The sequence below is a fragment of the Cherax quadricarinatus genome, chromosome 44 (genome assembly GCF_038502225.1).
Source record: "Cherax quadricarinatus isolate ZL_2023a chromosome 44, ASM3850222v1, whole genome shotgun sequence".
Classification (NCBI taxonomy): Eukaryota; Metazoa; Arthropoda; class Malacostraca; order Decapoda; family Parastacidae; genus Cherax; species Cherax quadricarinatus.
Window position 1 is genome coordinate 1,055,182 of NC_091335.1, and position 23,137 is coordinate 1,078,318.

A 23,137-nucleotide genomic window follows, 5' to 3' on the forward strand; every position below is an offset into this window, starting at 1 on the left:
CACACAAACACACAGACATGCAGACACACACACACACACACACAGTATAACGCAACAATAATAATATACATAACTCAATGGCAGTTGTTGAAAAACCAAGTATGCAAAGCAACCAGAGAGTCAATCAAAATTTAAACACTTTTCTAAGCTGATAATTTTCATCACTGAAAACTGTTTCCTAGTAACTTCACTAGCAGAGAGAAAGTAACTAGGTGACCTAAGTTAAACGTTATAAGTAACCAGTGCACATCACATTCTTCATCTACCTGAGAAAGCTTCAGCGTATAATTCAAGAACACTATTCACTAAACTAATATTACTATGTAACATCAACAGTAATGAAGATATATTTCACTTCCACTTTATGAATCAATTTTTAATACACACACACAGAGGGGAAGCAAGAAACAGAAATTGAGAGAGAGAGAGAATCAAGTGAGAGAGAGAGTCAAGCAAGAGAGAGAGAGAACCAAGTGAGAGAGAGAGTCAAGCAAGAGAGAGAGAACCAAGTGAAAGAGAGAGAACCATGCAAGAGAGAGAATCAAGCAAGAGAGAGAGAATCAAGTGAGACAGAGAATCAAGTGAGAGAAAGAATCAAATGAGAAATCAAGCGAGAAAAGAGAAAGAGAGAGAGAGAGAGAGAGAGAGAGAGAGCTAACCTTACAAATATACAATAAAGCATCAAAATTAAACACTAATAAACCAAGGCAGTACAATTAAAAGTCTCTACAAAAATATAGAGAAATACATACAAATCATTAGATCATAATTAGGGGAACTTAACAGCCTCATAGCTGAACTGAAGAACAAATTTCAAAGGAATGAATGTAAGGAAAAATAAATGCATAGAACAATAAATACTTACAATATTTGTATTAAAAAAACACAGAAAATTACAAGAGCACTTAACATATACGTACTTAGATAACACAAGATGTTAAGTACGAAATATTTAATTAAAAAGAAAAGAGTGAGAGGAGGCAGCAAGAGGATGTCATCACATTCACATTATCATACCCATGTTATCATATTCACATTATCATACCCATGTTATCATATTCACATCATACCCATCTTATCATATTCACATTATCATACCCATGTTATCATATTCACATTATCATACCCATGTTATCATATTCACATTATCATACCCATGTTATCATATTCACATTATCATACCCATGTTATCATATTCACATCATACCCATGTTATCATATTCACATCATCATACCCATGTTATCATATTCACATCATACCCATGTTATCATATTCACATTATCATACCCATGTTATCATATTCACATTATCATACCCATGTTATCATATTCACATCATACCCATCTTATCATATTCACATTATCATACCCATGTTATCATATTCACATCATCATACCCATGTTATCATATTCACATCATACCCATGTTATCATATTCACATTATCATACCCATGTTATCATATTCACATCATACCCATGTTATCATATTCACATCATCATACCCATGTTATCATATTCACATTATCATACCCATGTTATCATATTCACATTATCATACCCATGTTATCATATTCACATCATCATACCCATGTTATCATATTCACATCATCATACCCATGTTATCATATTCACATCATACCCATGTTATCATATTCACATCATACCCATGTTATCATATTCACATCATACCCATGTTATCATATTCACATTATCATACCCATGTTATCATATTCACATCATACCCATGTTATCATATTCACATCATCATACCCATGTTATCATATTCACATTATCATACCCATGTTATCATATTCACATCATACCCATGTTATCATATTCACATTATCATACCCATGTTATCATATTCACATTATCATACCCATGTTATCATATTCACATCATCATACCCATGTTATCATATTCACATCATCATACCCATGTTATCATATTCACATCATCATACCCATGTTATCATATTCACATCATACCCATGTTATCATATTCACATCATACCCATGTTATCATATTCACATTATCATACCCATGCTATCATATTCACATCATACCCATGTTATCATATTCACATCATACCCATGTCATCATATTCACATCATCATACCCATGTTATCATATTCACATTATCATACCCATGTTATATTCACGTTATCATACCCATGTTATCATATTCACATCATACCCATGTTATCATATTCACATTATCATACCCATGTTATCATATTCACATCATACCCATGTTATCATATTCACATTATCATATTCACATTATCATACCCATGTTACCATATTCACATTATCATACCCATGTTATCATATTCACATTATCATACCCATGTTATCATATTCACATTATCATACCCATGTTATCATATTCACATTATCATACCCATGTTATCATATTCACATTATCATACCCATGTTATCATATTCACATTACCATACCCATGTTACCATATTCACATTATCATACCCATGTTACCATATTCATATTATCATACCCATGTCATTATATTCATATTATCATACCCATGTCATCATATTCATATTATCATACCCATGTCATCATATTCATATCACACCCATGTTATCATATTCATATTATCATACCCATGTCATTATATTCATATTATCATACCCATGTTATCATATACCATCATACCCATGTCATCATATTCACATTATCATACCCATGTCATCATATTCACATTATCATACCCATGTCATCATATTCACATTATCATACCCATGTCATCATATTCATACAATCATACCAATGTCATCATACTCATGTTATCATACCAATGTCATTATATTCATGTTATCATACCAATGTCATCATATTCATACCATCATACCAATGTCATCATATTCACATTATCATACCCATGTCATCATATTCATGTTATCATACCAATGTCATCATACTCATGTTATCATACCAATGTCATCATATTCATACCATCATACTAATGTCATCATATTCACATTATCATACCAATGTCATCATATTCACATTATCATACCAATGTCATCATATTCACATTATCATACCAATGTCATCATATTCATACCATCATACCAATGTCATCATATTCATACCAATGTCATCATATTCACATTATCATACCAATGCCATCATATTCATACCATCATACCAATGACATCATATTCATACCATCATACCAATGTCATCATATTCACATTATCATACCAATGTCATCATATTCATACCATCATACCCATGTCATCATATTCATATTATCATACCCATGTTATCATATTCATATTATACTCATGTCATTATATTCATACCATCATACCCATGTCATCATATTCATACCATCATACCCATGTCATCATATTCATACCATCATACCCATGTCATCATATTCATACCATCATACCCATGTCATCATATTCATACCATCATACCCATGTCATCATATTCATACCATCATACCATGTCATCATATTCATACCATACCTATATCATCATACTTGTGGAGTTGGTACATAAAATATTAAACATCAATGTTATAATAAATCTAATTTCAGCAAAAAAAGTTTTGGCACGTCAAGAAACACCGGCCATACTGTAACAACAATAAAAAAAAAAAAGCTTGACTGGGTATTATTCAAGCATTTTATAAAGACTCGTGGAGATTTAACACGAAAACACGTGCAAAGGTCATTTAAAAAAAAAAGATGGATACTGGAGCAGTAAGAGTTATATAATAATGTACAGTAATCTATTACGACAAGGATAAAAGCTTATTATTACAAGCAAATCACTATAATAAACTATGTCAAAAGTAAATCACTACACAAGAAAACTATGTCAATATGGTATTAGCTTTCAGATTTAAGATTATTTTAATTAAATAGAGCACAAAAAGTAACTTTCAGGTTGAAGATTCCACAAGAGAGTAAGTACACAGTGTGAATGGAGTACAAATGTAACATGCACATTCATCACAAGAGAGTACACAGTGTGAATGGAGTACAAATGTAACATGCACATTCATCACAAGAGAGTACACAGTGTGAGTAACATGCACATTCATCACAAGAGAGTACACAGTGTGAATGGAGTACAAATGTAACATGCACATTCATCACAAGAGAGTACACAGTGTGAGTAACATGCACATTCATCACAAGAGAGTACAGTGTGAATGGAGTACAAATGTAACATGTACATTCATCACAAGAGAGTACACAGTGAATGAACATCTGAAAGCATCAACAAAATAAGTAATGGTAACAAAGGGAAGAAGAAACACTGTGTTGTTTTGGAACTACAACACTGGAAAGGAAAGACCTCAAAACATAATAACCCTCAACACAACTTTCTTAAGTTGTTACTGCAAGATGAATAATTCATATACAAATCTAAAATAGCAATGCTAAAGAAGTAATCAGATAGCAAAAGATAACATTGTTGTATTCTCTCAAGCTGTTGAAATGTTGAAAACTGATGCAAGCAACTTTCAAAACACACTAGCTATGCTTGAAGTTGAAAGGATAAATAGGAGGAAGGAGGGACAGAGAAATTATGGGTACATAAAAGCAAATACTAATGGGGAACAATAGAGAAACATGGAGATTTGGAGACAAAAGTCACCTGAGTCACGTGTGGTGAGGGAGTCGCGCGAGCCACTCAGGTCAGCTAGTGGATAGAGAAACAGTGAGGCCAGGTGAATACATCAAACTTTCAGGCCCCAAAACACTCCCTACATATTCCATCAAGATCTCAGCCCCTCTGATGAAAATGATTAAACTCAAACAAGTTATAGAAAGCGTTCTCTCACTCAAGGCCAAAGAGAATAAAAAAAAAGTTTGTCACGCTAATCTCTATATACAGTTAGTAAAATGCAACTGGTATTTAAAATGATTCATAAAAACAGTGGGAAAAATTATTTAAATACTGATTACCCAAAATCTGGGCCAGCAAAATCCTATCAAATAAAATTTTCATCTAAACTGTGAATTATTTTTTCACGTTATCCATGCAATACTACAATTACTTTCAATTCACTACATAAAATATGACATCTTTAAATGGTCCCACCTGCCAAGTTTTGTAAAATGTTAAAAAATTTACCTTCATAATACTGTACGGAATAAGGAAAGGAAAGCAACCACGATGTTAAAACTACAAAGGGCACTACCATTGTTCTCAAACAATATCATTAATTGAAATTTGAATGATATGTAATTACTGTACTGACAAGGTGCAGTAAATGACATCAAGATGAAGATACCTTTATTAACAATTTCTCCCCACAAGTGAGATTCACTCAGTCAGAAAAGAATACAAGAGTTTTAACAAGTATATACAGCAGGCCTTCAATTTACAACGTTAATGTGTTTCTGAAAATTCATCATACATCAACTGTTCAACATTAAGAACCAATTTTCCCATAAGAAACAACATAAAATGGATTAACGCATTTCAGAGCCCTAATCTTCATTTATTTATTTTTCTCTTAAGACTTTTTACCTAGTCTCTTACCCTCAAAATGTTTTAATCACATACACATAAATGAAATATTTCTATAGGTATCACTATTTCTACTCTTGTACCTCGAAATCATGATGCACAAAGCATCAGTAGAATGTTTAATTCCAGCCACCAACCAAAGAAATGCCTTCCACAACCATTCCTCCTCCAGCTTAGGTAGTCCCTATCATTGCAAGTGCAAGTCACTTGTTCATAAGACACTAAGTAATTCCAAAATGCCAGCACTGTAAGTGTGAAACCTTGTAACTTGGAGTCTTGTAACTCAGGGCCATGCTGTATACAGGTACAAAGAAGGAAGGTGAGGTGTATAGGGTTATCCTGAGCCAAGACAACACTGAAGGGTATACAGCAGACCATTATGTTGACTCCAAGATGCCTGCATAACTTGCTAGTATGATCGTTCTGTGTAATGTTGTTAGAATTGCTGATAAAGACAGATTCTAAATATCATTTTTCATCTCATTCTTGTTCTTCAATAACTAATTTAGCATCTGTCCATTTCGAGAGGCAACTGTTTGTCTCAATGATTACCCCCCCCCCCCAAAAATGTACAGAACAGCCTCTCCTCGCTTAACGACGGAATTCCGTTCCTAAGACCATGTCTGTAAAGGAATTTGTCGCTAAGTGAGGAGCATACTATAATGGTGATGGGTTTGTGTCGACCATCGTTGATATTGTTTTAATGTCGCCTGTGCACCATTTATAACATTCCTGGTATATTTTTAAATGTTTATACAGTAGTGTACTGTATATTGTAATAAACAGAATAGAGGAAATCAGCTCTAATATACATTATTTAAGCATGCATACTGGTCAGAGAGCCTGTCATAAGTCCGAGTCATCGGTAAACGAGTATGTTGCTAAGTGAGGAGAGGCTGTACTTCATTTTTCCCCACATGAATTGTTCCCATTAGCCTCTCCCACATGCATTACAAAAGCAACAAAATGTAGTCATCACTTCCATTACCATAAAGGGCCTTATTAAACCTATACCTAACCCCCATAATGCAGAAAAAGCAGGAGTCTACGTCAGTCTTGGCAATGGACATGACAAACTTTGTATAAGGAAAGCTTCACGGAATACTGTCGCATTGGTGAAACATCCGCAGGCACAATACAAACAATTTACATGTTATACATCTAAGCACTGACAATCACCTTGTGAAATTTATGGATGCTAAACTAGTTATCAAAGAATGCAATGAAGACCATACAGTATTTAGAATCTGTCCTTAACAGCACTTAAACATTATCATACAGAACCAAAGAAGCTTTATGTTAGCTTATCTTTAGCTTCCACCATGATAGGACGTTATCTAGGCATCTGGGAGCTAACACATGTAGATTATGTCTGGTATACACCCTGCATTATTCCTTCGCACCACCTCACTTTCCTTTGTACCAGTATATCCATACTCCTCTGTGTAATGTATTCTCTACTGACTTCATAAGTCCCACTGTGAGAGCTTTATTGCTGTTGTTAATAAAGGGATTTAAAGCATCCGAATGTCATTTATTTCACAGTATTAATTACTGTGCATATACTGTAATTTAATATCATTGAAGCCTCCATCATAAGGAAAACATGTCATGGAGTAGTCAGAAACAACTGACATTATTCACACGTCAATATATTATATTATATTATCACAGTGGCCGATTCCCACCAAGGCAGGGTGGCCCGAAAAAGAAAAACTTTCACCATCATTCACTCCATCACTGTCTTGCCAGAAGAGTGCTTTACACTACAGTTTTTAAACTGCAACATTAACACCCCTCCTTCAGAGTGCAGGCACTGTACTTCCCATCTCCAGGACTCAAGTCCGGCCTGCCGGTTTCCCTGAACCCCTTCATAAATGTTACTTTGCTCACACTCCAACAGCACGTCAAGTATTAAAAACCATTTGTCTCCATTCACTCCTATCAAACACGCTCACGCATGCCTGCTGGAAGTCCATGCCCCTCGCACACAAAACCTTCTTTACCCCCTCCTTCCAACCTTTCCTAGGCCGACCCCTACCCCGCCTTCCTTCCACTACAGACTGATACTCTTTTGAAGTCATTCTGTTTCGCTCCATTCTCTCTACATGTCCAAACCACCTCAACAACCCTTCCTCAGCCCTCTGGACAACAGTTTTGGTAATCCCGCACCTCCTCCTAACTTCCAAACTACGAATTCTCTGCATTATATTCACACCACACATTGCCCTCAGACATGACATCTCCACTGCCTCCAGCCTTCTCCTCGCTGCAACATTCATCACCCATGCTTCACACCCATATAAGAGCGTTGGTAAAACTATACTCTCATACATTCCCCTCTTTGCCTCCAAGGACAAAGCTCTTTGTCTCCACAGACTCCTAAGTGCACCACTCACCCTTTTCCCCTCATCAATTCTATGATTCACCTCATCTTTAATAGACCCATCCGCTGACACGTCCACTCCCAAATATCTGAATACATTCACCTCCTCCATACTCTCTCCCTCCAATCTGATATAGAATCTTTCATCAACTAATCTTTTTGTTATCCTCATAATCTTACTCTTTCCTGTATTCACTTTTAATTTTCTTCTTTTGCATACTCTACCAAATTCATCCACCAATCTCTGCAACTTCTCTTCAGAATCTCCCAAGAGCACAGTGTCATCAGCAAAGAGCAACTGTGACAACTCCCATTTTATGTGTGATTCTTTATCTTTTAACTCCACGCCTCTTGCCAAGACCCTCGCATTTACTTCTCTTACAACCCCATCCATAAATATATTAAACCACCATGGTGACATCACACATCCTTGTCTAAGGCCTACTTTTACTGGGAAATAATTTCCCTCTTTCCTACATACTCTAACTTGAGCCTCACTATCCTCGTAAAAACTCTTCACTGCTTTCAGTAACCTACCTCCTATACCATACACCTGCAACATCTGCCACATTGCCCCCCTATCCACCCTGTCATACGTCTTTTCCAAATCCATAAATGCCACAAAGACCTCTTTAGCCTTATCTAAATACTGTTCACTTATATGTTTCACTGTAAACACCTGGTCCACACACCCCCTACCTTTCCTAAAGCCTCCTTGTTCATCTGCTATCCTATTCTCCATCTTTCTCTTAATCCTTTCAATAATAACTCTACCATACATTTTACCAGGTATACTCAACAGACTTATCCCCCTATAATTTTTGCACTCTCTTTTGTCCCCTTTGCCTTTATACAAAGGAACTATGCATGCTCTCTGCCAATCCCTAGGTACCTTACCCTCTTCCATACATTTATTAAATAATTGCACCAACCACTCCAAAACTATATCCCCACCTACTTTTAACATTTCTATCTTTATCCCATCAATCCCGGCTGCCTTACCCCCTTTCATTTTACCTACTGCCTCACGAACTTCCCCCACACTCACAACTGGCTCTTCCGCACTCCTACAAGATGTTATTCCTCCTTGCCCTATACACGAAATCACAGCTTCCCTATCTTCATCAACATTTAACAATTCCTCAAAATATTCTCTCCATCTTCCCAATACCTCTAACTCTCCATTTAATAACTCTCCTCTCCTATTTTTAACTGATAAATCCATTTGTTCTCTAGGCTTCCTTAACTTGTTAATCTCACTCCAAAACTTTTTCTTATTTTCAACAAAATCTGTTGATAACATCTCACCCACTCTCTCATTTGCTCTCTTTTTACATTGCTTCACCACTCTCTTAACCTCTCTCTTTTTCTCCATATACTCTTCCCTCCTTGCATCACTTCTACTTTGTAAAAACTTCTCATATGCTAACTTTTTCTCCCTTACTACTCTCTTTACATCATCATTCCACCAATCGCTCCTCTTCCCTCCCGCACCCACTTTCCTGTAACCATAAACTTTTGCTGAACACACTAACACTACATTTTTAAACCTACCCCATACCTCTTCGACCCCATTGCCTATGCTCTCATTAGCCCATCTATCCTCCAATAGCTGTTTATATCTTACCCTAACTGCCTCCTCTTTTAGTTTATAAACCTTCACCTCTCTCTTCCCTGATGCTTCTATTCTCCTTGTATCCCATCTTCCTTTTACTCTCAGTGTAGCTACAACTAGAAAGTGATCTGATATATCTGTGGCCCCTCTATAAACATGTACATCCTGAAGTCTACTCAACAGTCTTTTATCTACTATAATACATAATCCAACAAACTACTGTCATTTTGCCCTACATCATATCTTGTATACTTATTTATCCTCTTTTTCTTAGAATATGTATTACCTATAACTAAACCCCATTCTATACAAAGTTCAATCAAAGGGCTCCCATTATCATTTACACCTGGCACCCCAAACTTACCTACCACACCCTCTCTAAAAGTTTCTCCTACTTTAGCATTCAGGTCCCCTACCACAATTACTCTCTCACTTGGTTCAAAGGCTCCTATACATTCACTTAACATCTCCCAAAATCTCTCTCTCTCCTCTACATTCCTTTCTCCAGGTGCATACACGCTTATTATGACCCACTTTTCGCATCCAACCTTTACTTTAATCCACATAATTCTTGAATTTACACATTCATATTCTCTTTTCTCCTTCCAAAACTGATCCTTCAACATTACTGCTACCCCTTCCTTTGCTCTCTCTCAGATACTCCAGATTTGATCCCATTTATTTCCCCCCACCGAAACTCCCCTACCCCCTTCAGCTTTGTTTCGCTTAGGGCCAGGACATCCAACTTCTTTTCATTCATAACATCAGCAATCATCTGTTTCTTGTCATCCGCACTACATCCACGCACATTCAAGCATCCCAGTTTTATTAAGTTTTTCTTCCTCTCTTTTTTAGTAAATGTCTACAGGAGAAGGGGTTACTAGCCCATTGCTCCCGGCACTTTAGTCGCCTCATACGATACGCATGGCTTACGGAGGAAAGATTCTTTTCCACTTCCCCATGGACAATAGAAGAAATAAATTATTAAAAATAATTATTATTAAAAATAAATCTTATGATTCCTGCATATGAATTGTTAAGATGTATGATGACATTATTCACACTAGGAGAAACTATACTTTTACTAAATAAAAGTGGAATGCCAACCAGTGTTAAATAAACAATGAAGTGAAATCTTGATTGGCAAATTTCACTCGGAGTGGTTTTTCAAAGTACACGACACAATAAGAAAAATTACAAATTATATGGGGCATCCAGGGCTGGTGGTCAGGTGTAAAAAAGCAGAGTTGTGCACTGGCCTTTGTTAAGTTTCTTTTGTTTCAAGATGTGTGTGATGGGCAGGTATGTAAACACACCATAATTCTGTTTTATGGTTTTAGTTTAACTGCAGTTGACTACAAACACTTATGCTCAACATTATTTTCTTCAAACAGTAGCCTGGTTCAGTCTCACTCCATGATTTAGAAGTGAGAATGACAAAGATGAATGCAAGTGTTATGTCCATTTTACTTGCATTCCTGTAGTCATATTATCAAACTACAGGTAATTTCTCTAGTGTAACACTGATAACATTCATTACAGGAGACACTGTAGGCTCCTGCATCATTTGCTAATGTTTATGGTGATGTTTTGGATTATTTGGTGGTAACCACAACAAAATTATAAATTTTGGATTTGTACAGTATAGGGGCCACTCTGTTGACTGTGGTGCCTGTAGGTAATATATAGAGCATCTTTCAGTGTTGGTTCAGTTCCTGGCATTGTATATCATGTCCATTTTATATATGCTGTAAGAGATCATGTGGCAAGAGAATTTTAGATTGAAGAAAGTGTTTTAAGTATATGTAATCCTGCTCATCTTCAAGCAAGTCATTGCTGTAGAACTTTAGTGACCACAGAAGAAAGGAAATTCACACTCCTTTCCTAGTTTTCAAGTCATGATGGAAATTTGAGTTAGGTAATCTTTATGTACAGGTTTATGTTATAACAGTATGATTCAGTTGGCCTCCCTTGTTTGGTGAGCCATACATCCAAGAAATGCAGTGTGTCAATAACTTCCTTCTCCAAAGAATTATATATGAAAGCTCTACCTTGTTTAGCTGAAGTGTTGTAAGACGAAGCACTAAAGATTGTCAACACACCTCACATCACTTGAACGAGGAATGTTGGCGATACCTTAGGCATCGTTCCCAGGCACTTCAACTTACATTTCAGAGATCAGATAAACCAAGTAGAGCCTTCTATACAATTCACCTTGGAGGAGGTTAATGACCCATAAGGGGATCAAATGAAGCATAATGTATAACAAAAACCTACAGATAAGACCCTAATACTCACCTCTAATCCCATCATAATTTGGAAACCAAGAAGGAGTGCTAATTTGCTTTTCTCCTGTGGTCACTAAAGATTTGCAGTGATGACCTACTTAAAGATAAGAAGATTACACAAGTAACACGTTCTCTAACCTTAAATTCTCTCCCCACATATTTCACTGCAAATGTAGATGGGACATAATACACCTATGCCAGAAATATAAACAACATTGAATGAAGATATACATTACTAACTTGCACCAGTCAACACACACAACCCCATATTATGCATGTCCAACATCAACATTGTTGTTGGAGTCATCTACAATCAAACACCACAAAACAAAATTGTGATACTATCTGCTGAAATCAGCAACTCCCCTAGTACACCATCTTGGAACAAAGGAAGCTAACACAGCCCAGTAAACCTTCTGCAGTGCACAAGTCAGCTTATTTCCACCTGACCACCCACCCCAGACCCCCTATACAAGCTGTAATATTGTAATTGCACTACACACATGATAAAGCTCGCTTCTAAGAGAAACATTGTATCCATCAAGATTTCACTGCATTAAGTGTATCTGCCACACAAACTATACTACCACAATAAACTAAATTTGGGTTATCACAATAAGAGATATAGAGATGCAAGATGAGTTTCCCTCATTTGTACATGAGGCACACCTCATAACTAAGTGTTAATGCCAATTTTCCAATATACTTTCAAAATGTAATTAATAATCAATGACACCATACTTTGTTCAGTAACAATATTACAAATGTGTAGCTTTATTCCCATGTACAGTGAACATACCCTAATACACTGAAGCACAGTACAGTACTATGACAACCCAACAACCACATCAGTGATGGTCAATACTAGTAGAACAACCAAACATCACCAGGATCATCAGTCAGTACTAGTGAAACAACCAAACATCACCAGGATCATCAGTCAGTACTAGTGAAAACCACACATCACCAGGGACATCATTAGTAAGTACTAGTGGAACACATACCACCAGTAACCACATCAGTACTAGGGGAACAACCACACATCACCAGGGAGCACATCAGTACTAGTGGAACAACCACACATCACCAGGGACCACATCAGTACTAGTGGGACAAACACACATCACCAGGGACCACATCAGTACTAGTGGGAATCAAGCATCAACAATTTAAGGCTCAACTCATGCATTTCACAAATTTAACAATGTTTATATAGTTTTCATCTTTTTATATACTGCTTATAAAAGAATTTTACTAAAGTGCATTGGTGCAATTAATAACTTTGCATTTAAGTTACGTTCTTTAGTTTATGACAAAATACCTAATAAATTTCAAATTTAAATCTTATCTTTTGATTAAGCATGCAGCTATAAGGTTCAGCTGCACATAATCTGTACACTGTACATAGTTTAGTTTACTGTGATAATATACACCATGCTAATTGAACTATATATTACCCAGAATACAAATTTGGTTATATTTTATTCCCAAGAGCTATTCTAAATTAACATTATTTTATTTCACCTTTTTATATGGCAAACAAAAACAATTTCAGTATTTCAGTCCCCATAAGATATACACATCACATGTGTGACAAAATTCTCCTTTATCTCCTGGCAGGAAAATTATATACCATCAAAGTGACTAAGCTTCAGTACTGAACTACAGTACAGTGTTTCATCATGTTAATGGTGATGATACACTGTTAGTGTGACATCAGATCAAGTAAATATCTATGGACACACTCAACTTTAGGTATTGAAATCACGACTACACAAACTGTCAATATTTTGTTCGGTGATTACCAGTATATTTGAGAGATGGTTATTGTTAAAGAAATTGGCATGATGTAAAAGGAACACTACTAAACAATGTCAAAAATATGTACTGCACACATCAAAATGCAAAACTAAAAAATCGTGACTAGTTAAGCTGTCCAGTCTTCTTTCTCACTGCATCATAGTATGTATATACTCCATCAAACCACTTACCAATTTCTTAAGTATTCATTTTTAAACAAATGCCGCACAACACAGATTACGATTTTAAATCCCATGAAGCTCCAGCTGCGTTCTTGTTTAAAAGGTTTACTTGACAGACATAAATGTTCCAAGATTTTACACACTGTCTTATGACTATTATATACTGGAGGTCCCAAACTCACCAGTTGCAGTCCTGATTTTTTATTTTTCAAATTATAAAGTTATTTGGTGATAGAATAGAGCAAAGGCTGGCTGTTTCACACACTTGTATTACGGCAAAGCGGATGTAAAAATTTAATTGGTTCCTAAGCTCCCCAGTTTTAACTGCAATGCTTGTAACTTCAGTGTTTGTAAGTTGGAACCTCCTGCAAACATCTCCCTGCAACAACTGCAGCTTCACTCTATATAATGTCTAATAATCCCCTACAATTACTAAATCATTTTAATTAAATCTTAGGAATGAATAAAACAAAGTTAAAAAAACTAGCTACTTCATTTATGGTTTGTGTATCAGATGGATACTAAAAATTAACAAAATGCATTTACTAACAGATCTGAATAAATCAATAAATCCTACTTCACAACACTGGCAAGCACCCAAATGGAAAGGTGGCATACACACCCAACAAAACTTCTATAAATGTACTCTACAGGCCCTTGCTAAACTATTTACATATATTTGGGCCTATAACTTAAAAAGTTTTAAGGAACTTGGTAATGAACAGTAATTTACAAAAAAATATTCATCAGACTAAGTAAATATTGCAAGCATAAAGTGACCCCACACTATAGCTAATGTATAGTGCACTGACTTCCAATCTTGGGTGCTGATTGGCTGTGAGTCTACTTATAGAATGAACAAATTATCTGTGGTGAACGCACTATAGTGTACGTTACATGTGAGGTCATCGAGGGAGGTGCGAGATGTTGCAGAGTGCAGAGTGGGCGTGGGGAGTGTGGTGGCCTTCACCAAGCGGCGTGGGGGACCCTCCACACACTCACGGTCAGGGGGAGCCGGCTCAGGGGGGGTCGTGGGAGGGGGATACACCTGTAGACCACCTGCGGGACCACCAACCACACACCGCCCACATTACTACCTCACCCATATACAGGATGCACAATTACCTTTCTCAAGGACCTTTGTTTACACCTATTGATATAGGCTGCCACTAAGTATTTTAACCAAGCCACATAAATGTGGCCAGTTCTCTCGTCTTGGTGGTAACAAAGGCTTCTTGAAAATATTTTGATGTGAAATAGGTACTCGCAACCCTGGGGGACGACAAGCATTCCCTTTTAAATCCCAACGTGATATGTGTTACAGATGTTGCATTAATCATGTGGAGCACACAAGAGTTGATCATTGAGTAGGGGATGAATCCAAGTTGAGGCTGGAGGGAGGTAGCTCCCCAGGTTAGCTAATACAGTAATATATTGTTACCCATCCTCAAGTTTGAGAGAGGCATGTACAGTATTCCAAAGTGAATACTAGCTACCAGTAGCTCTACACATAACATTTAGTAACAGCCTCATGTTAAAGTAAGGAGAGGTTAAACCAGTGATAAGTAGCTGCAATGGCACTACCTTCACTTAGAGGATCCTACTGTTCAACTTTATCTCAACCAGCCACCAACTCTGCCAGCTCAGTGAAGTAAGAGCTTGCTGGAGAGCGAGTCCTCACTCCGGCCTCTGCTGCTGCCGTCTACAGGAAGAGTTGACACTTGATGACTCACCCTCACTTACCTAAACTGCATGTTACTGGTCACTTTAGTCACGTGCTTCTCACAATTTGATTTTCGGTCATTATCAACGTTTTTATCACATTAATTTCTGAAGCAATATTTTGTACAATATATAACTTAAAAAGACAGTTTAATGTTCTTTATTCTTTCAGTCAAGTATCAGTCGTGAAGATCTTAAGGACAACAAAACTGCTATGTTGCATAATACTGCATCTTGCATCTACAGTATAACTATATTATTCTCAATTTTTATGTTCAACCTCGTATAAAAAATAATGATAAAAACCAAATTTAATTCTTAAATACTGTATTGTCAATAACAAGACAAGCTATATTTTTGGAGAAGTGTAAACTCTTTAAGACATAAGCTGCTGGGAGACACCCAATGAAATAAAATAGCTAAATAAATTAACCTGAACACCTTAGTTCAAATGGCCCTCAAAGTTGCAACATCCCTACCCTTCCTTCAGAGTGCAGGGACTGCACTTTCCACCTCTAGGCCTTGAGTCTAGCTAACTGGTCTCCCTTAATCCCTTCAAAAATGTTACCTCACTCACACTCCAATAGCTCGTTGTCATAAACACCACTTGTTCCCACTCCAGTGTTCAAGCCCATAGCATTTTAAACCTCCTTTACCCTCTTGAGCTCCTCAAAATGTTAACACAAAAATTAGAAATGAAATTCCCTTACCAAACTGTACCAACATATAGAAACTTGACACACATCTACCAAACATATACTAAAAATCAACGCACATGAAAAAGTAATAACCAAGAAAATAAAGTAATACATAAAATGTGGAAGAGGCTATGTCTAGGAGATTATTATTATTATTATAATCAAAAAGAAGCGCTAAGCCACAAGGACTATACAGCGCTGCAGGGCAGGAAGGAAGTGAGGGCATCAGGTGGCAAAAGGGAGATGGATGAGCAACAGGTTACAGATAACAGCGGGGCAGTGGATGGTGAAAGGGTAAAGGGCAGCAAGAGACTGAACCAGAAAGGGCTGAGGGGAGTGCGAAAGGTATCATCAGAGTTTGTGGAGTAAATCAGTCGTTGTCAAGAAGTCAATGAGAGAGTCAGGATTAAAGGAGGGTCCATCAGCAAGAAGGGAAGGTAAAGAGAGAGTAGTAGAACGAAGACGACGTTGGAGGTAAATTCTGCGTGCTCGTTGATAGAGAGGGCAGTCTAACAGAATGTGGCTAATCGATACTGGAACTTGACACTGCTCACAGAGAGGAACAGGGTGCCTCTCCATGAGATACCCATGAGTAAGACGAGTGTGGCCAATGCGAAGGCGGGAGAGAGTGGTCTCCCAACTTCGGCACTGATGACAAGAAGACGGCCAGTAACCTATGCTCGGTTTAATAGAATGAAGTTTGTTACCGAGCAGAGTTGACCAACGTTGTTGCCAACGGGTGCGAAGGTGGGTAGCTATTGCAGCAAAATAGTCCAGAAATGGAACACCTCGATAGGAAATTGGTAGGTCATATACTGCTGACCGCGCAGCAGTGTCTGCCTGTTCATTGCCCTGTACGTCGACATGACCAGGGACCCAACAAAAAACAATATCTTTATGTTTGGTAGAGATACGGCGTAGCCAAAGTTGGATACGGAGAACTAGGGGATGAGATGTATCAAATTTTCGTATAGCCTGTAGAGCACTAAGGGAGTCTGAGACTACTACAAATGATGACACAGGCATAGATGCGATACGAATAAGTGCTGCAAGAATGGCATACAGTTCAGCAGTAAAAATGCTAGCTGAAGATAGTAAATGCCCTCGTACGACGCTGTCCGGAAACACTGCTGCGAATCCGACGCCGTCTGAAGACTTAGAGCCATCTGTGTACACAGCGGTGGCATGAGAATGGGAGTGGAAGTGATCAAGAAAAAGAGAGCGGGAAGCCACCGTAGGCAGTTGAGCTTTCGAGCAAGGGAGTGAGAAAGAACAGACCCGAACAGCTGGAACTTCCCAGGGGGGCAGGGAAAAGTGAGATGCTACATGAACATATAAAGGTGGTAACTGAAGGGAAGACAAGAGTGAATGTAGGCGAAGAGAAAAGGGACGGAGCAAACAGGGGCGGCGAACGAATAAAGAATGTCTACTAATATCGGTGACCATTCTATAAATGGAAGGATTGTGTAGATCGTGAGAGCGTACATAGTAACGAAGGCAATGGGCATCACGGCGATCAGACAAGGATGGAACATTTGCTTCTGTATAGAGGCTCTCAACAGGGGAAGAGCGAAAAGCACCAAGGCACAAACGTAAGCCTTGGTGATGGATAGAGTTAAGGCTAGAGAGAGTAGCAGGAGAGGCCGCGGAATAAATCTGGTCACCATAATCGAGTTTCGATAAAACGAGGGCTGAATGTAGGCGAAGCAGAGTTCGACGATCAGCTCCCCAGGAAAGATGAGCAAGGGTTTTAAGAAGGTTTAGCCGGCTGTGACAAGATGCCTTCAGAGAGGTAATGTGAGGTTTCCAGGTTAACCGACGGTCAAAGAGAAGGCCTAGAAACCTGACTGTATCACGTTCGGGGATACGGGAGCCATAGAGATACAAAGGATGATCGGAGATAACAGAGCGTCTAGTGAAAGTAATTTGGTGAGTTTTGGTACTTGAAAATTTAAACCCATGTGTGGTGGCCCAAGTGGAAACACGGTCGACCGCATGCTGGAGAGAAACTGCAATAAGGTGACAGTCAGCGCCTGCACAAGCAACAGCGAAGTCATCAACATAGAGTGATGACCAAATATTGGGTGGAAGAACAGAGGCCAAATCATTTATAGCAAGGAGAAAAAGTGTTGTGCTTAGAACACATCCCTGAGGGACACCTTCAGCTTGGACGAAGTCCGGGGAAAGAACATTATTGACTCGAACACGGAAATGTCTGTCAGTTAAAAAGTTCTTAAGGAAGGATGGTAGATTGCCTCGGAGGCCTAAGGAATGGGCCTGGGCCAAAATATTATACCTCCAAGTTGTGTCATATGCCTTCTCAAGGTCAAAAAATATGGCAATAACTGAGTGATTATTCGCAAAGGCATTACGAACATACGTATCCAAGCGTAGTAAGGGGTCTATGGTAGAACGACCCTTACGAAAGCCATATTGACTAGCGGAGAGACTGTTGTGAGTCTCTAAATACCACATTAAACGTCGATTTACGAGGCGTTCCATCACTTTGCAAACTGCACTTGTAAGAGCGATGGGGCGATAGTGGGAGGCATCATGTCCTGTAGTACCCGGTTTGCGGAAAGGGAGAACAATGGCAGATTTCCACAGGTGGGGAAGAACTCCTTGTGCCCAAATAAGATTGAAGAGGTGTAAGAGGACTACAAGGGCTGACCGATGTAAATGTTGTAACATACGAATATGAATGTCATCAGGCCCAGCTGCCGATGATCGGCAAGCTGAGAGCGTTGCCTCCAGTTCTTGAAGTGTAAAAGGCACATTATACTGTTCTTCTCCGAGAGAAGAAAAGTCCAAGGGTACTAACTCTCTGGCAGACTTTGAGGAAAGAAACGAGGGGCATAGATGGAGCCCTCGGGAAATACGGACCAGATGTGTGCCAAGTTCAATGGCAACGTCGAGAGGGTTTGCTATATCAACACCAGTGACCCGTAGAACAGGAGCCGGGTCAGGAGAGTATTTACCACTCAATTTCCTCACTTTTTTCCACACTGCACTCATAGAAGAAGCAGAGGTGATGGTGGAAACAGTCTCGCCAACAAGTGCGTTTAGCTTCACGGATGACACGGCGAGCGATCGCACGCTTCTGCTTAAAATCAACAAGTCTCTCAGCGGTTCTATTGTACCGGTACCTGCCCCATGCAGCACGTTTCAAACGTACTGCACGAGCACAAGCAGGAGACCACCAAGGCACGCACTTCTGAGAATGCCTGCCTGAGGTTTGGGGTATAGAATGAGAAGCTGCGGTATAAACTGATGTCGAGAAGATGTGTAGGAGCTCATCAATGGAGGATGAAGAAGGAACCTCACTAAAAGCAGTGAGGTGTGAGTAAAGATCCCAATTTGCCCGATCAAACTGCCAGCGAGGGCTACGGAAAGGTGGTGAATAGGAAGGAGAAGTAAGAATGATCGGAAAATGATCGCTGTCATGTAAGTCTGGTAGAACAGACCAGGTGAAGTCTAGTGCAGTGGAGGAAGAGCAGACTGATAGATCGATGCAAGAGAGAGTATGAGTACGAGGATCAAAATGGGTGGGAGTACCCGTATTTAAAACATGGAGGGGGTGAGAGGCAAGAAAAGCCTCCAACTGAATGCCACGTGAGTCACAATGAGACCCCCCCCAGAGGAAATGGTGGGCATTAAAATCACCAAGTAACAGAAGTGGTGGTGGTAAGGATGAAACAAGAAAGGCAAAGTCTGGGATAGAAAATGCTCGAGAAGGAGAGAGATATAAAGAACATATTGTAAACCACTTATTCAAGTGGATACGGGCTGCAGTGTAATGCAGCGAGGTATGGACAAATAGTTGACAGAACGGAATATCATTGCGTAGAAGAAGGGCACTTTCATTAAAGGTCCCATCTGAGAAAGGATCCGAAGAATACAATAAATTATAGCCTGAGATAGGTTGGAAAACAGCCGAGTGTAATTTTGGTTCTTGTAAGCAAGCACCAACAGGGGAAAACCTGGAAAGCAACATCTGAAGCTCACCCCGATTACCCCTGAGGCCGCGGATATTCCACTGTAAATAGGCCATGATTGGCGATGAAGAAAATATCAGGAATCTGTAGGTAAAGGCACCTACGGACTAGAGGGGTTAGAAAAGTCAACGTGTGGTGGCATTGGAAGATGTTCAAGTAGCGAAGGAACGGAGCGTTGCGAAGAATGGGGTTGTGAAGATGGAGGAGAGGGAAGAGAAGGAACAGGAAGTGAATCAGTGTCCATTGAAGGTTTAGTCTCTGCAATATATTCTGAAATGGCTTCAAGTGTTTCTGAATTCAAAGATGTATGGGAGACCATATTGGAGATAGGAGGAGGAGGGTGAGTAAAGATTGGGACAGTAATGGACTGTACCAAAGTAGAGGGGGAGGGAAAAGTGTAAGGGACTGGAGATGAAGTGTGGGGGGGGACAGAAGAGGCAGAAACCTGGGAGGTGACAGAAGAGGGAGAAACTTGGGAGGGGACGGGGGTGGAAGGCATAGTACGAGGAGGAGGGTGAATCTCCACACTTGTAATAGAGCCAGAGAGAGGGGAAGAACTAGGTACAGAGACTGGAAAGGTAAAGTGTGGAGGCGGAAGAAGGGAAGGAAGGGGCAAAGAAGATTTGAGCAATGTGGATTTTTTGGACTTCTGAGTAGAGGGGCGATTGGTATTAGGTGTCGTACGAGGTCTTGTCGATACTGGGGCTTGTGAGGAAGGACGCGAAGATGTGAGAACAGACTGAGTTGTAGTCGGGACGTCAGAGCCAAGGACAGCAAAAGGATTAGATGCCGTAGTGGCTATGGGAGGGGTAACAACAGAGGAGGCTGCAGAAGATGGGACCCCAGAAGTGGGGGGACGTTTGGAAACACGAGAATAAGAAACACGGGGTAGTCTCCCTTGGAGGCGGAGATGAGTAACTGCCATAGCATAAGGGAGACCTTCTGCCTCTTTGAGGCAACGGATTTCACGTTCATTTAAGTAGACCTGGCAACGGCGGGAGTACGAAGAGTGAGCTTCATTACAATTAAGGCAAGATGGAGGTTGACTGCAAGATGTATTAGAATGGTCGTCGGCACCACAGACTGGGCATTCGGCCATAGATCTGCAATATTTCGCTGGGTGACCAAAACGCCAGCAATTTCTACATTGTTGCGGTGTAGGTATCACCTTTCGAACTTGTAACCGATGTCCCGCGACATATACAGAGGACGGGAGTTCTCGGCTGTCAAAAGTTAAACGAGCCACATTGCAAGGGTAACGTCTCCGCCCCCGGGCAGGAAGGACATAAGTGTCTACTTTGAGGATTGGGAGATCCTGGAGTTCCAGCTGTTCAAAAATGTCATTGCCACATGACTGGAAATTCTGTTGGACTATGGTATGGGGCAGAATGACAGTACCACTACAAGAATTGAGAGAAAGATGTTTTTCAATAGTGATAGGAGTAGTATCGATATTCGAAAGGAGAGAAAGATCATGAGCTTGGGTAGCATTCTGGACAGTGACGATGCGAGTACCGCTCTTGAGAGCGTGAAATGAAATATCTCTGCCAACATGACGCAGGAGCGCTTTGGCAATACTATGGTCAGAAAGGTAGGCAGAAGAAGAAGTTGGTCTTAAAGTAAAGAATTTAGTCCATTGTGTGGTCCGAAACTGAGCGTGGAGAGGGAGTGCCTGACGTGTCGGTCGTTTCCGAGTAGAATGGGAAGGTAACGACGGAGCATCATCAGGAGATTGACGTTGGCGTTTAGGAGTAGGACCGGAGTTGGTCCGGCATGAAATGGGTGGGCGATTCGAAAATTGCCGTACCGTAGAGGGAGAAGCCGGAAGCATAGTCAAAGGAGAGCGGAGTTCAGACAAATCGAAGGAGTCAGTCGAAGTCCCGGTACCTGAAGCGGGTGAGGAAACAGCACCAGCAAGAGGTACAGGGGCATCAGGAGTGTCCGAAGAGTGGTCTAAACACAAGGCAGGGTCAGAATGGGGTGCGGTATCAAGAAGGGGCCCGGGGGTAGTGGTTTCATGGACTAGGGCTGCCATGGTTAGGTTACTCCTTTGCTTTTTGTTTTTAAGAAAAAAAAAGAAAGAAGAAAAGAAAATAAAAACAAAAAAAAGAATAAAAAAAGGGGGGAGCGGGGAGGAATAGTTCCCAGGAGGAATGAAAGGGCCGGAAATCTCCCTCCGCGCCCAAGAGGACTCGACACCGCTAGTAGCGCAGATGCAGCATGGAACCCGTGCCATACCCTACCCTTCATGCCAGTAAACCAGCAATCCGGGATAGCAACCTCACATCTGCCGAGCTACCTCGGTGGACAAAAGAGAGGGCGGCCGGATATCCGCCACAAAGCATACCTCCTTCAGCCACCACCCCCGGAATCCGAAAGGTGGCTTCCAGAGATACACCCGTCGCCCAAAAGACACCCAAAGCTACTCCGGGATACCGGAGAGGGATCGGGACGTCCCTAGGCAATCCAGATTCCACGGCAAACTACGCCACCGCCAAGAAACCTCAACGGAATGGGATGGACCCCGGTGTCTTTTCCCCTACCTAGGAACTAGCGCGCCTGTGGGAGAAATCACGAAGGCTAAAAAGAGGAAGGGCAAAAGGGAGGGGTGAGGAGGAGGAGGAGGAATGGAAAAAGGGGAGGATGGGGAGGATGGGATAGGGGAGGGGAGAATGGGGGGTAATTAGGTTCGGTCTGAGGAAGAAGACCGACAGGGCTAATTCCTCAGACCAAGAGCCTCTTCACCACGCCAAGGAGCCCCCCTTGAAGAGGCATGTCTAGGAGAGATGGACTGAGCTGCCAACTCTGGCTTGCATTCCCAGCAATTTTGTCAGACACCAGGTTTCTGTATCAAACTCTTCAACACATATCTGTATGATTATACATACTACATAAATCTCTAATTTAATGGACTTTTAAAATTATGGCT

At 40.0% G+C, this 23,137-nt stretch overlaps 1 protein-coding gene across 21 annotated transcripts in view; it reads right to left on the reverse strand.

Moving 5' to 3' along the window:
• The window catches only part of RhoGAPp190 (Rho GTPase-activating protein 190), a 317,483-nt gene that overhangs the window by 91,095 nt on the left and 203,251 nt on the right, over positions 1-23,137 (reverse strand). For 12 of the 21 annotated variants that reach the window (XM_070093902.1, XM_070093906.1, XM_070093900.1 and 9 more), the window contains 2 exons: positions 14,676-14,852; positions 4,644-4,688 (listed from right to left, as the gene is read on the reverse strand). The exons of 3 other annotated variants lie outside the window; for them this stretch is intronic. In XM_070093902.1, coding sequence (XP_069950003.1) covers positions 4,644-4,688; positions 14,676-14,852 — 222 coding nt within the window. The remainder of the gene's footprint in view (positions 1-4,643; positions 4,689-14,675; positions 14,853-23,137) is intronic. 6 more of the 21 variants (XM_070093920.1, XM_070093921.1, XM_070093903.1 and 3 more) reach the window with 3 other exon arrangements.